The following is a 20,478-nucleotide window of genomic DNA, read 5'->3' as shown; positions in this document are numbered from 1 at the left end:
TTAACCAGTTAAATTGTGATATTGTGTAGGTGGTGGTCATCACGACTGATTGAAACAAGCACTGGAAGAAAGAATCTCATCCAATTAAACACTAACAGCTGATACCTGGTTGGGTTTTCAAGTCAAGAGCAACCACAGCAGAACTTCCTACTCCAATGTAGACAAGGATTACACCATCCTTCTGACATGTATATGATGTATAAACTGAATGATTCCCTACACTAGTCTTAGAACTTTCTATTAACTTCTGATTTTGCAAAGCTTATGGTGAAATAGATGAGTATACAACATTACGTTTCCAGGAGTAACGTCCACTTGGTATTACACAGCAGTTTCAGTCTGATGTGGTGTTTGCCATAACTTAATTCCCAGTTCCAACATAAGTGCCACGAAGTATCTGCATAGTGCCATTACAAAAGTAATTCAAAGGGTAAAGGAAAAGGCACAGGTAAAGTTTCAACAGAAGCTGGAATTTGAAAGAAGCAGAGAAGTTGCCTGTAGCCTACCATGACAGTTGTAATGGGAAGGGGGGTGTCTCAGCTCAGAAAAGCTTCTTTTATTGATTAGAAGTCACTTTTCTGGTGATTTGATCAAGAAAAAGAAAATACTCATGAATCATATTGTCATGATCAATTGCTATGCTATTGCACAGTTGCCAAGAATGGTAGTCTCAACCCTTACGGCCTCCAGGCCCATGGCTGCTTTGGAGTTTTCATGGTGCTCAACTCCTCCTGCAGACAACAGACTCAAGGAGCTAAACTAGAAATTTAAACAGGCAAAATCATGAATCATCTCCTGCTTGATAACCTGCTTAACTTTCTGAACCAGCACAGTGTGAGGTCAGATTAATGCCAATGTTGGTGCAAAGTAGAAGGGGTAGGAACAGAACTGGTTGCTGTTAGGCTTGCCTAGCTGAAAAAAATACCTGAAAAACTCAGAATAGCGAAGTTTTTCCTTTCCTTCTTTTCCAAAGAAATGTACCAGCAACATGGTATTAACACCAGAGCTTTCCAGTTCTGCTCCCTATAAAACAAAAAAAAAGCATGATTAATTATTATGCCTTGTATGATTATTAATATTTATTCACCACAAATCTGGAAATACTTATTTTAACTAGAATTTCACACGAGATGCTTGCAATTTAATTACTGTTCCCAAAGCTATCACACAGGATCTCAGAGCTGAAGAGTTCTTTCACATCAACTGGCAACAGTGTATTGTATGTTCTGCTTCTAAATATTCTGTATGAAAGAGGAGTACATTTTTTACACATACATCTGTATGGAAGATGAGCACAATTTACAACCACGATCAGTGTATTTTATTATTCGAACTGAGAGGGTTGCCAGTTAAATCTTTAAAAACCTTTATGCTTAGGTGAATAGAGGCTTTAAGTAAAGTTAACATCTTCATAAAAAAGTTTTTAGTCAGATATTTCTAATTTGATACAGCCATTTAAAAACATTCATGATAGTCTATTAAACAAAACTAGAAAAATAAAAACATTCAAAGTGCTCTATTATAACATAGTCTTACAAGGCTTCTCGCAAATTTTCAGTGTTAGTGACTTTTCTAGATATTTTAAAAATCTGATTAAGAGATTTCTGCAGAAAAAGGATGCACATTATTTCAACTCAACAGCATCTTTAAGAAGCCTAAAACCACACATAACGCTGGATTTCTGTTCTATTCTTTCAGCACTAGCGTACTGGCATTTCTTTGAAAGCAACACTAAGCAACATGAAGAGATTTTTTTTTTTTGTAAGTCCGGAGGGATTTCAACAAACTATTCTTATGACATCTAAATAGCCTCTGTGTCTTTTATCTGGTTGAAGAGGTAAGATGAAAGACAAGACTCTATTCATAAGATTTAATACTAATGGTTATTTAGCTTTCAGCATCATCAATAACAAGGCCCATTAGTCCACTGTGTATTTCATGCTTACTGCATATGTGACACAGTTATTTTATAGTTAAAGAAGTAACATTCCTCATTTCTACTGCAAGCTACAATTCACTAATGCCAGTGATACGACATATGAGTGAACCTAGGAAAAAACCCAACTTTTGAAGCTATATACATACTGTACTTATTGAACTTCACCATTTAACTGCAGGCAAAAAATATTTAAATACCCACAAGATCCATCCTTCTAAAGTTTAAACACTTCAGATTACTGTGAAGATTGATGCATAAACATTAGTATATGCTTTTTTGAAAGTCAGAAGTCAAACATTAATGTATGCTTATTTGAAATTCAAACCCAAACTATTTATGTCAGAACACAAAGTTTTCTAAGAAGAAACAGAGAAGAATCCACACATTTCTCATTCCAGTGAGATTCTAATCTCCTTTTTGTGTTTTTTGCTTACATGTTTAAAAGCGACTTGAAAAATGCAAGAAATAAATTTTTTGGTGTAATTTTAAAAACTGAACTCATGATTATGCAATTTAAGGCTTCCAAATTAATTACTTCATGTTAAAATCAGTGCTGTCCTGAAAACAAACTGAAAAATGAGGTTTAAAATAACCTTTTAAAAACTAAGTCTGCAACAGAAAAAGTTTTTTTCTTTTATTCATGTTTCTCTAGTTATAAGCTAGAAGACATACAAACAATACCTATATCATCTTATCTAAGATGACAAAGCCTACCCCTGGATTTAAAACAAATATGCACCTACTTGTTGGCTACCCTCTTTACCAGCTGAAATTCCAACGTGGAATTGGCAGATGTCCAAACTCTATGTTAGTGAGAGTTAAATGTATTTTAAAACTACAAAACAGTACATTTCTTTAAAACAGAATATGCAAGAGCAGACCACAGAGACTACAGCTTAAGGGTAAAATTTCAAAAAACTGCTTTTCCTAGAGTTAATGCTATTAAATTTAAGTACATGTTAGTACATAATTCCTTTTTGTCCACAGAATCATTAGAAGCTTTTGCTGCTGAACTGTATAAATTAGTACCGACATGACAAATCTTTGTTAGAAGATAATGAGAGCTCTATTAATATTTCCAACACCTCACCCTCCTTGAGCTTAGGTAAAAGAATAACTTAACGTTTGGAATGTCTCTCTTGGCAATGAGAATGAAATGGTAACCTAATCCTGGAGCTGTAAAAAGGACCAGACTGGTAGCTTTGAGTCACAGAGCTACTATCTAAATTGAGTGAAAGTTTGTATTCTGGTGTATCTGGTGGCTTCAGCCTGGGCAGGGTGCAGCACAGAACCCTTTTGGGCTGTGTGCTTTACAGAAAGCCAAGGCACAGAGTAGAGAAGGGATGGTGATGTTCTGAGTTTGATCTTGATACAAGCACGGGATGGGGCAGCGACATGTATCTCAACTGGGGAGCTCAGACATGTTCCTGGGGCCCTTGGATCACACAAAGAACCCCGAAGACCAAGCTCTGATGCCACACAAGTCTATATGATTTAATGAACATGTGTGTACATATTACAAACATAAGCTTGTGTTCCTAGAGTAATGTTAACACCTCGTACACTTTTCAAAAGCACCATGAACTGCTGAATTATGCAATTATTCCTTTTTAAGCAAGATCAGATAACACAACATTTATTTCCTTATTACATTACGCAGACTGTTAACATAGAAGCCTGATGCTGCAAACACTGAGTCACGGGCACAGACCCACCTAATCCTGTAGCTCCTCACTGAGCTTTTGACATTTAGGACCTGATACTGCAGCAAGTAGCAACAAGTGCCACTGAGAAGAAACTTATCACACAGTGAGACAGGATTTTCAGAATAATGTACCTAGCTGATTTTCAAAACTCATCTGAAATGTTAATAGACTTACTGTCTCTAGATTCTTACCACCTTTCATTGCAGAATTTGCCTGAGGCATGACTGGAAAGCATTCATCATGATTAAAATCTGTAATATGTTCCTTGTTCTCTTACTCGCTTCCTGGGAGATGGTATTTGCTGTTCAATGTCTTATTTTTACAATTTTTATTGAAACAATATATATTTTGGATTGAATTTTTTTTTTGGTTAAGGTAGAAGGAGAGTGAATAGATGAAGAACAGAGGCAGAAAAGAGAGAAAGGTCGAGGACAACAATATCTTAGTTTCTGTCTGCTAGTGATGTCCCACGTCTTTCCAAAGGTAAGACTAAATCTTTGCAAATATTTCTGAGCCCACTTCTTGGATGTTCTTTGTTTTTCATGTGCTAGGTCAGTCAATTCATCATGGCAGGCTCCTATCCGTGGAAGCAACGTAGACTTCAATCTAAGCAGCCTAGCCTCAAACATGGCTCAAGAGCATCAACCTTTCTATCATTTTGAGAGCCTCCAAGATGTTGGGATATATCCTACAACTCAGTTCTGGGAAGAAGGTTTAAAAAATGTATCCATTATGAAATTAATCTTGCCAGGTACAGCTACTCAAAAGAACTGAGAACAGGCAAGCTAGTGAGACCAGGAGATCCAGATCTCCAAAAGCAGTCTTTTTTAGCAAAGCCCAGGCAGCCTCAAGTGGATGCCAGAATGAACAATACATCATTTTTTGAGTAATCAGCTTTTATCACATAAATCCATACTAAAGTTTTTAATGTTTTGCAAGACACTTTCTTACAAGGCAAGATTCAAGAATACATCAGGTCTGATACAGACAGGGTAAACTGCACATTTCTCTTTCTACAGAGGGCGTAACAGACAATATCTGAGAAGAAATCCGATGGAGTGTTTTCTAAGCAATAAAAAGCTTATATCCAGCATTCAAGGACACCCAGCATTCCCATTACCTAGAGATGAATTGTTTTTTCATGACAACTAATGCCATGGAATTGCTATGCTGTACCGTCAGTGCCTTTAGCAAGGAGGAAGATGTAACTTCATGGACATCCTCACCTTTCAGTGCGTCGCCCACGGTTCCACATCAATTCACAAGGAGGTACAGAACAAAAACGGTTTCCAGCCAAGTGGGCTAAAGCTAATCTGGGAGCAGACATTGTAGGAGGTACTTCATGAAAAAAAATATGAACAGGTTGAAATTAGTCTTGTTGCCAGCACGTTGAGAGGGACCAAATCCTGCTGTGTCAAGCAGTCAGGGAATGGCACTGTTGCACTGCAAAGCCTGAGGCTGCCTGACCAGTGCACTGCTGCCAGCCGGGAAAAGTGCCTTCTGTACACAGTTGGGGACAGCCCCTCACAAGAATTCAGACCCCCTCAGGGATGACGTTCAGTGACGGACGCTCTTTTGATTAACATGGACGTGGCCTCAAAGGCAGAGCACACCCATTCTTAGCACGCATTAACCTCCTTGCTCTCGGCGCGAGCACCGACTCCTGATGAACTGTGTCCAATTCCCCCACCCCGCTGTCCAAATGCATCCCCAGGTAGTCCACGTTCAGGCTGTCACCCCAAGTTTCAGTTATCACAAAATGCCAAGTGAGCAGGCTTACGTGCACCATTTCCAGTTTACTCCAATTAATTTTACAAGCGAATGCACTAGGTAGCCGTCAGAGATTACGACCAGATTCATACTGGTTTGGATCAAAGACTAGAGCTGTTAGTGCAAAGCCAAATTGTGTGTTTTCCTTGGCCTGTCAGGAGCCCACACTGCTATCTGGCTTCTCTACCTATACAATTTAAAGCACTTCAGACTAGGTTAAGTAGCAGAGACTAAAGGGGTAGCCTCGCCTCACACATCTGTGCAATGGAAAGGAATGTTACTGTGACCACAACACGCTTCCAGATGAATTCCTTGGGGGAAGAGACTTTTGCTATACAAGCCAAATTCGATGTACTAGCAAAATAGGTACCTAGAAAGATGCCAGAAAGCATGTTTCTTTGTCTCTCTTCAGCTTATAATGTCATCAGATCACGTGGGAAAATAAAATAATGTACTTGTCCATGAGGTAAACAATAACCCAGCAGTTTTTTAATAGCTTAATATTTTAATGCCACATAGCTTTGTTCTTTATGGGGTTTACCTGCCTGGAATGCTTCCTTTAAAACATGCAGGAACACTGCAATACTCCTTGGTTTAAAGTATCTAAAAGCTTTTCAACAGAATTTAATGTTAATCTGCTGATAGGAAACATACACATTTAAGTTGGAGAAGACAGGTCAAGAAAAAAATGTGCATTCCATATGAACTGAGAGGTGACAAGATTAATGACACACTCTTTTGGGGAGGGATATTAATTTTAGTCTTGGACCAGATTCTTGCAAAATTCAATGTGCTGCACAGATATGCATCGCTGTCAACTACCATCCTCCTCCCTTCAGTTTAGGCAGTCTTCAGTCATTCTGGGCCCAGGGCTTTACAGACTTTGAAGCTATGGGTAGAAAACTTGAAGTTAATTAGAAGTTCTAGGGAGCAGATGGGCAGGTTATGATGGCCCGCACAGTCTCTGTGCCTGAAGAGATGCATCACAATGCTGCAATGTCTGACAGTCCAAGTGTAAAACCTTGTGCTGACCAGCTAAGCGGTGATAAATGTGTGAATTAATAATGAAGAAAGAAAAGCAGAGAGCTTAAAACAACTGATACACAATCAATATGAAAATATCCATGTGTGGGTATAAAAGTATACTGCTTCTAAGTCAGACTCAATTTTAGTTCAAAATTTTTCTGTTTAAAAGAGATTAATGGCTGTGTCCCCAAGTACGAGTTAAATGTTTTAAAAAAAACATGTAAATGAGATGCTTTGTATGACAATGTGTTCATTATGGAATCCAGAAGCATATGTTTAATCATTTGGAAATGAGACAACGCACATATTTCCCAACATGAATTCCACTTTAAGAACAAATATAGAACATTCTGTATCGTCATTCCTTTCCTAAAAATAGCTAAAATTAACTTCTAAGTTTAGCCATTGCACAAAACATATTAAATTAGAGGTGTTGAAACTACTTGATAATTCATTAATCTAAATTGAAGCACCCAAGAGCAAAGTCCCTGGTCTAGACGAGTGGGTTGTACAGTAGATATCTGCAACCATTAGCGTTGTTTTCACTCCCAGAATGCTAGCGCACATATCACTATTACAGTACCCTTTTAAGGAGCTCAGGGCATTAAGACAAAAGCTGTTCACTGGGCAACACCTTTTTCAAAACCCACCAAACTGTTCTAGCACATGCACTTTCCTCCAACACCCTACACCACCTTCAGGAAAGGATTCTGCCTCTCTTCTTCTGCAAAGCGTGGCCAAACGCTCAGCTGGATGTCTCAAGTGAAGCAGAACAGTTGTGCTAGGAAGGCAAGTGCAGCATTTCCTTTGGCCTACGGGAAGATGGGTGAGATGAGATAGTCACTGACTCTGTTGACTTTTGCACCTATTTCTCCAGTCTAGTTAGAAAGAACCAGGTTGCCAGTCTTGTACGTCTGCCTGCATCTCTCCTTCACTGTGTGCATGCATGCCTCTGCCATGAGTAAATCAGATTGCCTGCTCTGCAAAAGTCAGCAAGGAACTTCCCAAAAGACTGGGCCGGCTAAGGCTGGACAGATTTTCTGGCTTTTCTTCCAGCATCAGTTATAATATTGGAAAAAGAAAATCCCTCAACTGAAATATATTTTTCTGGATAATGGAGTCCACTGCAATCCCATTCAAGGGCCAGTGTTAAGTGGTGAAATCTTGAATTTTAGACGTGTAAGTGCAAGTCTCAGTAAAAGAGGCAGAGATACAAGCACCCTGGGAGCACAGCAACCAAACTGCTTTTCCTTTTCCTAATACAGTATCTCAATGGGTATTAAGTGGCATCGCCATACAGTAAATGAATGATTGGGACCTCTGTCTACATACTGGACTTGGAACATACCTGGATATACCCGGTGGTTAAATAAAGTTGCAGACTACCAGCTATACCTTATTTTCATAAGTCAGTGACATTTTCCATCTGGTATCAGAGATTGGGATTACTGTGAAAAAACCAGCAAACTCACATGCAAATTTTGAAAGTGTTGTGGAAATACAGAACTATCCCAAACATGAAACAGTATCTCAGTTGCAGTATCTCAGCTTTCAAAGAACACAGATATTTTAAAAACTGTATTTTTATGCTTTATCTGCTTAGCTGGAAAGTAATACTATGACTGTCGTAATTATTAAAAACAAGGGGTAAAAACATATGCACTGACTACAGTGTATAGTCAGATTCACTGCTTATAAAGATAATCAACTTTTTTTGTGAGAGACAGAGACAGGAAAGAAAATAAAAATTAGAAGAAAAGCAGTAATTTGGACTTTGCCAAGTAGAAATATAGAGACCAGAAGAATTTCAAGATAGCTGTACTTCCCAGAGCTAATTAATTCTTCTTTTGAACAGACTGTAAATCCATTTATAATCTGCTATGAAACCGTATTAAATAATATGTTCTGGTTACAATAACTTCAGTTTTTTCGCAATGGAGAATTCTGAAGACAAAATTTGAAGCAAGACAAAAAACAAAATAGACACATTCAAGCTCAGGTATTTAATCAGCACCCAATAAGCTTATGTGTTTATAGTTAAATCTGTCCAACTGTATCAAAGTTTCTCTGGAAATGTTATACTATAGCTATGCATTCATGCAGAATAAAGATCCTTTTTCTTTCACTGTCATGGCAGTTAAGTCTCAATTGAAATTGGTTTTGAGGAGCAGACAACCCTATTAATCCTAGGTATTTTAATCTGGTGACTGATGAAAAGACTCAAGAAAGGAGATGGTTATTAGTCAGTCAAACAATTTTTAACTGAACTCTGGATGCATACTGAGGGAGCAAAACCTTTATGCATCAGAAGACAGTTTTTGTTTATGCCTAGTAAATATTAAAGGTGTTCGCAATACTGCCATTTCCATTTTTTCCCCAGGCAGGTGAAAAAGTAAAGAACACAAGCTGGACCAACCCTTTGTAGAAACTGCTGATGCAGTTTATAGGTTTATACAGCACAGCCCTGTATAAATTTCTTACTGAATGCTACCAACATGAGCAGTCGCTGCCCCGTGCCTAATTACCCATTTTCAGTTTACAACTGAAAGGAAGTTTGTGATAAGAAAAATATCCTTCAGCTACACTATCCGATTTAAGCACACAACGAAAGTTGTGCTGCTGATGTAAGCAGCGCCTTACAGTAACAGTGGGAGATAATCCATCTGTATTCTCCCCCTCCTTTGCCCTGGTTCATCAGCTGCTTCTGAGGTGTTTTCAGTATGCTCAGGACTTCCCCCTTTCCATTTTCAGTCTCATTCAGTCTCATCCAGGCTACATAATATCTTGTCTCTGTGCTAACTAGAGGCCGAAGAAGACATGGCAGCTAGCAAAGACTCCACTCAGAGAAGAAGGTAGGTTACACTGGTATGATTTGGGGAAAACAGCCAGAAGCGAGCAGGAATTTACCTGCTCCTTTCATTGACGAGCTGTATTTGCCATTTGCTAACGGTCTGCAATCCAGTGAAACGTCTAACCCAGTCAGAAGTTCATCCTCTAAGACTGTCTCTTCTTCTGGTCTGCATCTAAGCCATTTCCTTCTGGAAGCGGACCTAACTAAAGTAATCCTTGCCTTTGTCACCTCAATGACACAATTACATTTCAAACCAACTCAGAATAAGCTGATATTACTGCAACAGCAGCACTTAGGTAAGTTTAAGATATCAATTTCTATTTGGAAAGCCATCTTTTCATATGGTGATACAGAGTTTTTTCTGAGTTTTTCATAGATAGAAGAGTGTTACTTTGAAACAGAGGCTTACAGAAACTAATGGAGTGACCACATAGTAATAAAATACATGAAATGCATACATTTCATCAGGAGATTCAGTTAGAAAATAGTTGACAAATCATGCACTTTCATTTAATTAAAGCACTAATACTGATGCTTGTGCACTTACCTAAAAACTCTGAAAAAAACCCCAAAGTTCACAGGAAATATGACAATGCTTTTGTAAATATATCTCTATTTCATACCCGAAATACTGTTTCATCTCCAGCTGTTTTCAAATCATCTTCCTTCCCAATGATTCTCTGTAGCTGTATTTGTTAAAACATGAAAAAAAACACAGGAAAATTACAAATTGGATCTTACAAGAGCCTCCTTTTTCAGAAACTTGCATTAATTTCACCTTTTCTTAATTATAAGGTCATTATGTTTCTGCGAGGTTCTCTAGCCGTGACAAAATATTTGCATACTTGAGGATATTTTGCTATTCAGACACACTTTTTCCCAGGAATGTCTTATCTACTGTGGTTAATATAGCCAAGCAGAGCATATGAATCTATCTCTTGCAGCCCAGTGCTTACCCTATTTTTAGAGCAGATTTTCTTGCACTAAAAGCTCAGCATTCACTCCATAAGATTTTGAAACTCAGGGGTATAACACCAAGGGTCAGTTGGAAAATAAAAATTATCCTGTCATATTCATGCTGTCCTCCTAGACAGCTTTACATAGTTATGCTACAGACATGATTCTCTAGACTTGAAAAACATACCTGTTCAAATCAGGTAGTACACAACTAACAACAAAGAATAATTTAATTAAATAAGCAAATGTATTTTCAGAACTAGCTTTCAGGAGAATGTGGTTTGAGTTTCCCCTCCACCCTACAAATAAAAGAACCTTGCATGTGTTAGCTAAGATGATTTTTAGAAGTACTGAAATGAGTCACATTTAAAAACACAACTTCCACTGTCCCACACAGAGCTTGAAGGTAATATCGAAAGTGCATTAATTTGCAGGACCTCAAGTATATCTCAGCCGCAAGGTTTCTTCGACTGTATTTTAGCCTGGGAGGTCAACACTGCCACAAGAATGAGTGATTTAACATAGCACACGGTATACCTACCTTTCACAGACATTTGCGTGAATCCTCAAAAGGACAGCAAGAATGAAAGAACAAGGGACTTATTATCTTTCAGGTATAGATATGGACTTAACACCGAACACTCTGGATTTGGAGACTTTAGGAAAGCAGCTTTTAAAGCTCAGGGTTTTCAAAGCTGCTGCTTTGCTTCTCAAACATTTCTCAGTGATTCCTCACCCTGCCCATTCAAACTGGGGAAAAAAATCCATGACCAAATTTGCACAGCCGTTATTTTGTGGGGTTTTCAAACCACTTCTTAGGGCTTTATTTTTTCACTTTTTTTGTTATGTTGTTCAGAGAAGCAATAGGGGCTTGTAAGCAGTGAGCAGGAAAAAACTGCTGTTTGTGTTGCCAAAGGCCTTCCCTTGGCTTTCAAATTTTGACTAATTCACCTGGTTTTTATGGCCTCATTTTTGAGCTCCTCAGGATAGTTATTTCCTATTATTATTTTTAAATGGCATGCATTGATAGTATTTATCAAAATAAATACTGCAACAAGACAATTATATGGTACCAGTCCTTCCAAGTTTCTCCAACTCTTTTAATTTTTGATCATTTACAAAACAATTGACTAGTACAGTAAAAGCATTATGAAGTTCTTCATGGCAAAATAGCAATATAGAGCTCTGGATAAAAACACAACTGCTCGTCCATATTCTCACTGAAAAAGTGCATTTTTTTCTTACCTGAAAAATCCACCTTCTGCTCACACACAAGAAATACAACCATAAATACTTTCCAAACAAGAGAAAAGAAGAGTTTTTCTTTTGGATTTTATTTTTAAATGACTCTTAAAAAAGTCTGCAGAGACTACTAAAGAACACAGACACACAGTGTAATTTTTTTTTCACATGTGTTCTGGAAGATTTAGTTGATTGTTTTCTTACACTGTATGTAAATCCTTATAGTGCTTGAAACTGTTTCCAGTAGTTCACGGATTTTTTCCAGCACAGTGCAGCAATTACTCACAGAGGGAGAAGAATTCTGCCCTTGAGAAATGGACTCTAATATTCAACTGCTCCATGTAACATTTATCTGTATTTAATATTTATCTGTTCATCACTGGAAGATAATAATGGCTAATTCAAAGATAATGAGACCTATTACGCAGAACTGATGCCTCTTTACTGAAGACATACCAAGAAGTAATCTTTTCTGAAGAAGACAAGAGGTGGCAGAAAGGCTATGTCAGTCTTAAAAAAAATAAAGGTGATTTTGCATCTTCTGTTGTTTAAGAGAAGTTACTGCTTGTGGATGTTCTCGGACTGCAGAGGTGTCCTGTACCAAACCACCACAACTGCTGACAGTGTTGGCTGCTGGTTCCTTCCTAGGAAGGAACTATCCTTCCCAGATAAACCTCTACAAGTTTTTTTTGTGGTATCTACTGTCCAGGACAAGTGTATAAAGATAGTCTATTTAGACAGTCTAAATCACATAGCTCTTGCATGTGCCATCACAGTTACCCTACCTCCATTCCAATAGTTTCAACTGTCACTGATTCTACTTAGAAATCTTTCATCAGGACAGAGTTAGGGAAATTCCTCACTTGCTGGGGATTTCGGGATCTTTGGTAGCCTTATTCTTAATGGGAGGTCTCAGATTAATGTGCATGGGTTATTATGTGCACATGTCTGGAAACCCCCCTCACCAAGTCTCATGTCTTGGAACTGCGGAGTACACAGAAGTATCTTACTGTCCTGACAAAGATGCAGATAATATGGCTCTGAGAAACAATTCTTTGCCCTCTGGCAGGGGCTGATTAAAGGATGGCAACTAACATCTATGAATATGCCATTTCTACTACATCTTCTTCACCCTAGAGTTGCAGGGCAAAGCAACAAATCCATGCAGGTGTCTACCTCAAAATACAGATTGCTGTGATTCTGGGCCCCAATACTGAAATGTCTCTTGTATTGTGAATGTTTACCACTGAAACATGGATGAAGCAGAAATTAAAAACAGACTGACTTGAATATAAAGAAATAGGGAGGAGAGAGAACAAAGAATCTTGTTCTTGGGAAGGGACTGACTTTTAACTCCTACCAGAAAGGAGGAAAATGTGCACAGAAATGGAAAAGGTACGGAGCACAAGATAAACTCTCTCCTTCAAAACATGGAATTGAATGCAAGAACTCCTTTCCTAAACATTCATTCATATATATTAGCAAAGAGCACTGAAGCTACGGGGAAATCCTGGATCTCACCCTCCTTCAGTGTCTGATCCTATGCCCCCTCCCAGCTTCTTGTGCACCTCGCCACTGGCAGAGCATGGGAAGATGAAAAGTCTTTGACCTCCTATAAGCACTACTTAGGAACTACTAAAAACATCAGTGTGTTATCAACATTATTCTCATACTAAATCCAAAAAACAGCACTACAGCAGCTATTAGGAAGAAAACTAGCTCTACCTCAGCCGAAACCTGAGTTTCAGTCATCAGGGTACTGCTACTCTGATAAAAATCCACTAGAATTGTACCTGGTTTAGTAGGTTAAAAATAAAGGCTTTTGTTAGAATTTGATTTTTTTTTTAAATCAGCAGAATAATTAAATTTTAACAGATAAAATTCTTCAAGCTTAAAAGATTTTCCTCATTTACAAATGAGGGCAGGGTATCTGCAGGCTCAGTTAGGGGCTTCTGGGAACATTGTCTTGGGAAATGGTCTGATTTCAAGTATTATTTTCAAATAGTACTACTAAGTCAAAAAGTATTTAAAAAATATTTTAAAATATATTTAAGTACAACTCACCAATTGTAATCTTGCTAAGAGAATTCACTGAAAAAATGGCTATCAGTGCAAAGCACAAGCTAACAGCTATAGTATCATTAATTCAGAGTTTAAAGCTATGAAAGTACATGTAAATAGATTTTTGGTAACTTCTCTATCAACAGGTGCATCTTTAAGTTTTAGATTCTTACCTAAAGTCTTACATTCTTAGTTTTGGTTCTCTAGAGTTGTTGCATTAATGATCATCTTTAACTTTATCCTAGTGACAGGAAATAATTTGCTTTGTAATAGCCATTTCAGTTTCTTGTAAAACGGTCTCTCTAGTTACCTCCAATGTGAATGAAGGATCTGAATTAGGCTGAGGGAGTCTATTAAAAACTATGTTTGTTAACTTTACATTTGAGTTTTGACAACAAGTATTTAGTTACCAGCCTCCTGTTAGATACTTAAAAGTTGAATAAGCTATATAATGAAGCCTATTCTTCTTTAAAACATCAGAGCAAGATTTTCTTCATTTTTAAAGCATCTGCCTGTCTCCCCCATATTTTATACAAAACATGGGAAAAACTGCTGTTACTCTCCAAAGTGTGAATTGCTAAAAACTCTGTGTAATAGCAAACAAAACTAATAAAAAAAAAGAGAGGATGGCAAATTTTAAAAATTATTCAAAATATTTAGAAAATAAAAGACTTTTCCTGATGATTATTTAAATTAGTTCATGGGATTAAGGGATGTACACCAACTACCTTCCCAGTAACAGATTTTTAGACACAAGTCAAAGGTGACATTTATAAAAGTGGATTCAGATTTAAGAAATACTTCTATAGCAATGCTTTGGTATATGCTCCTTTCATATAAAGTATTTTAGTAAGTATGTGATCATAGATTGGACTGAAAAACAGGCTTGGAGATTTAATGAATCTTCGTTTAGCAAATATAACCCATGGAACTATTTAAATGCTTTGGAATTAATATGCATATAAACACACAATACCTTAAAAAATTCCTTCTTTTCAACTTGCTCGTTGCCATCTGTATCCAACATTTTAAAGGCAATTTGAAATCCAGTCTGGGGTTCTGCAACAAATTGCGAAAGAACTTTATTGTAAACACACACACACACACGTACTTAATTATTTAATGCAAAAGGAATACTGCCCATGGTTCAATTCTCCATTGTTATGCATGTACATGATATTTCCAGTAAACCATATGTAATTCCTCCAATATAAGCAAACTTTTTAAACACCTTTTTACTACCATTTCAAGGGATAGTTAATGCAATGGCAAAGCACGAAATGCCAGCAGTGCCTAAGTACAGCCATGAATGTCCATCTGATCCCAATGATTGTGAAAATTTTGTATGTCTTACTGTCCTGGTCTTAGATATTCTCTATAACTGTCTCCATAATCCCATGTCACTTCTGAAGTCTAGCTCTGCCTCGTTTATTAGAGCTCTTTTTCAGGTGAGAAGACTGGAAAGTGCCTTGAGAAACCAGTAATTACTCCCAAATGGCATGAAAGAGCTAGTGTACTCCTCAGGTACTCCTTGCACGCATTACTGTATGCCAGGATTTGGAGTCTTCCCTGGTCTTCCCTAGCAAACAGACTGATCTTGTAATCGCGGCCACCTCGCTCGGCTCCTGCTCCCGCTGTGTTAGCCCCAGGCCTTTTTTTCCTTCCCTTCTCCTCCCTCTCTAAACAATGTACTCAAATGTTACCGAGAAGTAATATGCCACTCTTTCTGGCCTTTTTGGACAAAAGCACATTTTGTATGACTGCCATCAAGCTGATTTTTTCAGGAATTTTGAACAATTTTACCCTGCATTTCCTTCACCGAGTGGATGTTTCTTTTCAACACAAAAAATGTAATGAGTTCTGAGTCTTGCAGGCGCTATAAAAACACAGTGTGTTTTGAGCTCCTTCCCACAATTTCCTGATCTTACTTTGCTTACAGGAGGTGGCCTCGCTCATTAGCAAGCCCACACAGGAGCAGCGCGCTGCTGAAATGTAGTTACAGTTCACTGCAGTAGCAAGAACTTATTCCAGTGATTTTTGGAGCAGGTGAATTAATTCCACAACCCAGTCAAGTCAGGCATTAATATGAAAGCCACTGACTTAACGTCTCTAGAATATATTCATGTTTCCAAGAACAATGTTGGACTCATGAGGGCAGTGAAGCAGTATCTCTAAAAAACTCCAATGCCTTCAAAGTTTTTCTTTTGGAAATATATTCTTCCAGCTCCATCCTGTAAAGTTTTAAGTCTTGCTTTATATTTAGAGGATCTTTCTGCAAAGGGAACAAATTAAAGAAATATCCCATTCTTTTTAAGTCATAACAAGACGGTTAAAGACAGTACTATTTTTACATTTTAGTAATAACTACATCTTCAGCAGCCAACTAATGTTCTCTGTGGAGCAACCTGGTGATGCAGGGATATTTTATAAATACTGTTTCAACTGCATAGCAGAGGCCCTCCCCAGCAACTGGGTTGTAATAATCAAAACTGGGTTCCTTTCCATGGAAATGCCACACACTAAATTTGCATTACTAGTACAAAAGCAAGAAAAGCCTATCCTATAACATATTTAGAGAATAAAAGTAATTGATGTATTTAATAGTAATTCATACCATCTGTGTTGCAATTTTCAGATAAGAGAGCTGTTACTGAAAATATAGGACCTAAAGCTGCTTATACTGTTCAGAGATGACATACTTATCTGATATGATGTAACCCCAAAGGTATGTGTTCGTAAAATAAGCATAGTTCAAAGACTACCTCAGATAGATTTGTATTTAATTAGAATCAGGCAAAATTCCAAAATCTGAACAGAAGAGCTTCATCTTAGTTGTGAGTGCAGGTAGACTTAGGTGCTTCCCCTGCAACCATTCCTACATTGACCAAGCTGTGTGACTGGCTAATGGAAACGAAGCTTTGAGTCAAGGTGACAATTTCAGTTCCTGGGCTCCTTCACCAGAAGCTCCATTAACCAGTTGCTGGAAATGAAATTCAGTACAGCACTGGAAAAAAAAAAGATAACAATGATACAAGGCATAGAGAAAAGAGAAAAGGAGATCACAGGGGGCAAAATAAAGCCTTTGTCTGCCAGAGAATTACATTTTCAAGTTCAGTGTTGTTACAGATGGTGCTTTTGTATGACGGGCAGCTGGGACTCTGGAAACATGGTCACGCTTTCCCTGTTTCCCTATTGCTCTGTTGGTGACTTAGAAGAAGATATTTAAATATTAATGGCTGCTTTAAGAAATTTCACATTAATTCTCACTAGTGAGAGAGACAGGTTGTGTAACTGGGGGCTGACTGACATGGGATACTTGTTAGGCAAAGATAGAGGCACTAACACTTGTTGAGATTTGCTTTCAAACTGATCGGTATGGTAACCCTCTGTGCAACCAAAGCAGCGATGTTAGCACTGCATTTTTATCCTGCATCAAAAGGTGCCTTTGTTTTTGCAGTTCAATACATTCCTATATAAATTCTGTAAAAAATAATGTTACTTGATTATCTGGAGAAGTGGAACAACTTGCTCTGATACTGCCTCAATTTTCTAATTGTTTCAGCCAATAAATCAGCATGAATTTACTTTCAGCTGCCACAGATTTTTAAGGAAATAGAATCTTTGGCACATATTTCTGCAACTTTAAGCAAGCTATTCTTCTGAAGTTATAATGTGGTCGTGCTTTTAAAAAAAAAAACCCTCTTCTTTGAGTTGCCATAAATATTTTTAAATTGGCTTTCTGACTGGGCTAGACTCTTATTTCTGATTTTAAAAAGCACTTGAACTCATGTTCAATCTTGTGTGTAGCACTGGACAGTCACTACTGGTGAAACAAACATTTGTATGGTAAATAGGTTATATTAATATGCATATACTATGTAATATTGTGTACTAGTTGAAGTTCCTAGTAGAAACCAATGCAGTTCTGCTGAGAAATGACGTAAGCTGTAAAAGGCCTACCTAAACTGTGTGAGAGGTGTCTATCGACAGACATTGTCTGTGAAGACTGGACTCTGGAGACCAACACTACTTGTTCTTACTACACCGTGATGGAGTGTATTTCTAGAGGAAGGAAAATTTGTCAATGTGTTTAAGCCCTTGCTATGGACCTCGCAGCCATGGAAGTGATGAGGCTCAAGCATCTACAATCTATTGGGATAAGAATGACTGATTCCTTCTCACCTTTCCCCATCCACTGATACCATGAGATCTACTATGCCTGGTTTTGTCCCTTGCTTAAAATGTTAGACCTGTACAAGTCAGTCAGGCAAGACTGCATGTGGACTATTACATGGACACGCATGTGAATTACTTCACTACTGGTCTATGGGTCTAACTGCGTAATCCTCATCGCACACATCTTATCTCAAATCTCGGTATCTTCCAGCATCACCTACACTTCATCAGAACTGCACAGGGAGGTGGCAAGCATGGCATAGCGTAAGTATGGGTGAGGAAACCAAGAAAATCCAAGATCACTTCCAAGGCACAATCAAAAAATGCCTGCTGTTTGCAGATAATGCAAGTACAAAACAAAAAAGTTTTTAAAAAGACTGTCTGATAGAGAAAAACAAAGGAAGCAAAGGAGAGGGCAGAAATACATGAAAAATACTTGGAAGAAATAAAGTCAAAAGGAACAGAAAAAAAAAAAAGGATTAAAAAGTCAAACAAAAAGACACTGCAGAAGTCTGCTATCTGAACACATGAATAACAGGCAACAACCTTTCAGACACAACAGCTTTTTACACCACTGCATGAGCAATGACGTTAACATCTCATTGTCCAAAATGACTAAAACTACTACCCAGAAGACAAATTATTTATCTTCCCCCACTGTTCTTCTTCCCCTTATTATGTGGTCCTGTAACCAATATCTCTCCTCTCTCAAAGCCTCTTGAAAGACTTTACTGATCTCATGGTGCAGGGATTATCATGATTTTTGAAGTACTGCTATGGACCAGTGATAACACTATGGAAGTAAGTTGCAATCAATTAAAGTTATATCCATTTATACTAATGCCTTATCACTCTATATACAGCAGTTCTTTATGTTTTATTATAACGTAGAAATTTAGAAGTTAAAAAATATCAGAAAAAGTTCCTGGAAAGCTGTTAGTAGCTGAGTATTTATGCATATGTATTTTAAAAATATAATACTTACTCGTAAGGATTGTCAGCAAAAATAGGTACTCTGCATAAGATATCAACCCTGAAATAAAAGAGTTAAAAAATGACTTGCAAAGAAAAATTACTTATAGCAAGACTTGAAAGATCAAATCTTATAAATATAAAAAATGTAGTTTAACATTGTATTAAATAGGTTATTAAAGTAAGCCACATTACTATTTAATAAAGTTTTTACTTCTGTTTTTAGTGCTCTGACGGTAAAATTCCCTATCCAGAGACTCATCAATGTTCATGTCTAATCAAGAAAGTAAGGTTTATTTGGTATTAATAAAAGGCCTACCCTAAATCTTTGGATTCTCACTGAAAACATTCAATGTTTATTTAAAAGGCAAATAAATTAAATGCGCTTTGTCACATTTAGTACCTGGGAGGAGAACTACTCTAACGTTACCCTGAAGGATCAAAGTCCTCCATCCCTTGGCAGGCTTGTGAAGGCGGAGAATAGCTTCCTTCTAATTCTCAAGGGGAACATGGCAACACGCAAAGCTGCCAAGCTTCTAGATTGTGCTGATAGCACTGCTGGGCAGCATGCCAAGAGGAGGCTGCTTTTTTTTTTTTTTTTTTAAATAGGAACATGTCCTTTCTACAAGGTGAAAGTATTTTCCCCCCTTTTGAAGGAAAATTCCAGTGTTTTCCTTTGAAATACCGCTTTAAGTGAAAAGCCTGAACAAACACAAAGATGTGATAGCGTCAAAATAGAGCGTATGAGCTAAAGATAGTGCATAACCAGGGTGGTTAAACGACAGAATCTGAACCATCTGCCCTGCAATAATGTTTGGGGGGGGGAAAAAAAGTAAAGGGCTTTTTTATAAATCACTTTTCAAAATAACTGGGCTACTTTTAACTTGTGAGCTAAATATTGTATAATGCTGAAGTTGCTCCAAAAAATGAAGTTCAAACATGCCTATCTGTGCAAAGATAAACTATTTTTTGTAATTTATATTTAGTTAATTGATAGATAAGGAATCTACTTAAGCTTCAGAGATAAACAATTAACTTCTGATAAATTACTATGCAGAGCTAACAGCATTTGTATTTGACCTCAGAGAGTGACTTAACAATTTAAGTTTTAAGTACCAGAGTTTAGAAATATTAAATTGCTGAATGCAAGAGTTTGAAAATCTGAGAACAAGTCTTAGCTAAAGACAGGTCTAATGCTGATCTTGTTGCCAACTCACTCTGGTTCCATATCTCAGCTTTCCTCTCCATCAAAATAGGGCTAGTAATCCTATTACCCTGCATGCATCATGTGTAAGTCAGCACAAGTACTACAGTCATACAATAAACTGTGGAAATAAAAAATACTTTAAACTCAAAGATTTAGTTTTGCTTACAAGTTTTAGGGTTACTGCCATTGCAAGAATGTAAATTATTATTTGCATTGCTGTAAAACTTGGAATTGTGTTCCTAGACAACACGTCCAGGATTTCTACAAATTTGAAACCAAACAGAGAAAGAACTCCTACCCCATTATTTTAGCTTATATGTATAAGTATAAGACAAGATAAAAAAATGGATAGAAACAAATAGGGAAGGAAAAGAAATTAAGAAAATAGTGTGACAGGCAGTGATCAGGATTCCTGCTCCCTAATTTTGTGTGTGTCACAGAAAGAGGGTGGTTAAAGGAAGAATATAAAGTAAGACAAGGAGGTAACTTTTCAACTCTGTATAAAATACACCTCCCAACTGTAGACTGCAACGGTATCAGCACAAAGACCCCTGCCTGAAAATTTAATCAG

The 20,478-nt window shown here is 37.5% G+C and overlaps 1 protein-coding gene across 1 annotated transcript in view; it reads right to left on the bottom strand.

Moving 5' to 3' along the window:
- MICU2 (mitochondrial calcium uptake 2) overlaps window positions 1-20,478 on the bottom strand; it is a 63,051-nt gene that overhangs the window by 12,875 nt on the left and 29,698 nt on the right. The window contains exons 4-7 of the mRNA XM_010283320.1: window positions 18,714-18,761; window positions 14,529-14,611; window positions 9,916-9,978; window positions 926-1,023 (exon numbers count right to left, since the gene is read on the bottom strand). Coding sequence (XP_010281622.1) covers window positions 926-1,023; window positions 9,916-9,978; window positions 14,529-14,611; window positions 18,714-18,761 — 292 coding nt within the window. The remainder of the gene's footprint in view (window positions 1-925; window positions 1,024-9,915; window positions 9,979-14,528; window positions 14,612-18,713; window positions 18,762-20,478) is intronic.

This window comes from Phaethon lepturus, unplaced genomic scaffold (assembly GCF_000687285.1).
Source record: "Phaethon lepturus isolate BGI_N335 unplaced genomic scaffold, ASM68728v1 scaffold17973, whole genome shotgun sequence".
NCBI classification, from domain to species: Eukaryota; Metazoa; Chordata; class Aves; order Phaethontiformes; family Phaethontidae; genus Phaethon; species Phaethon lepturus.
This window is presented reverse-complemented; position numbering and strand designations above follow the sequence as displayed.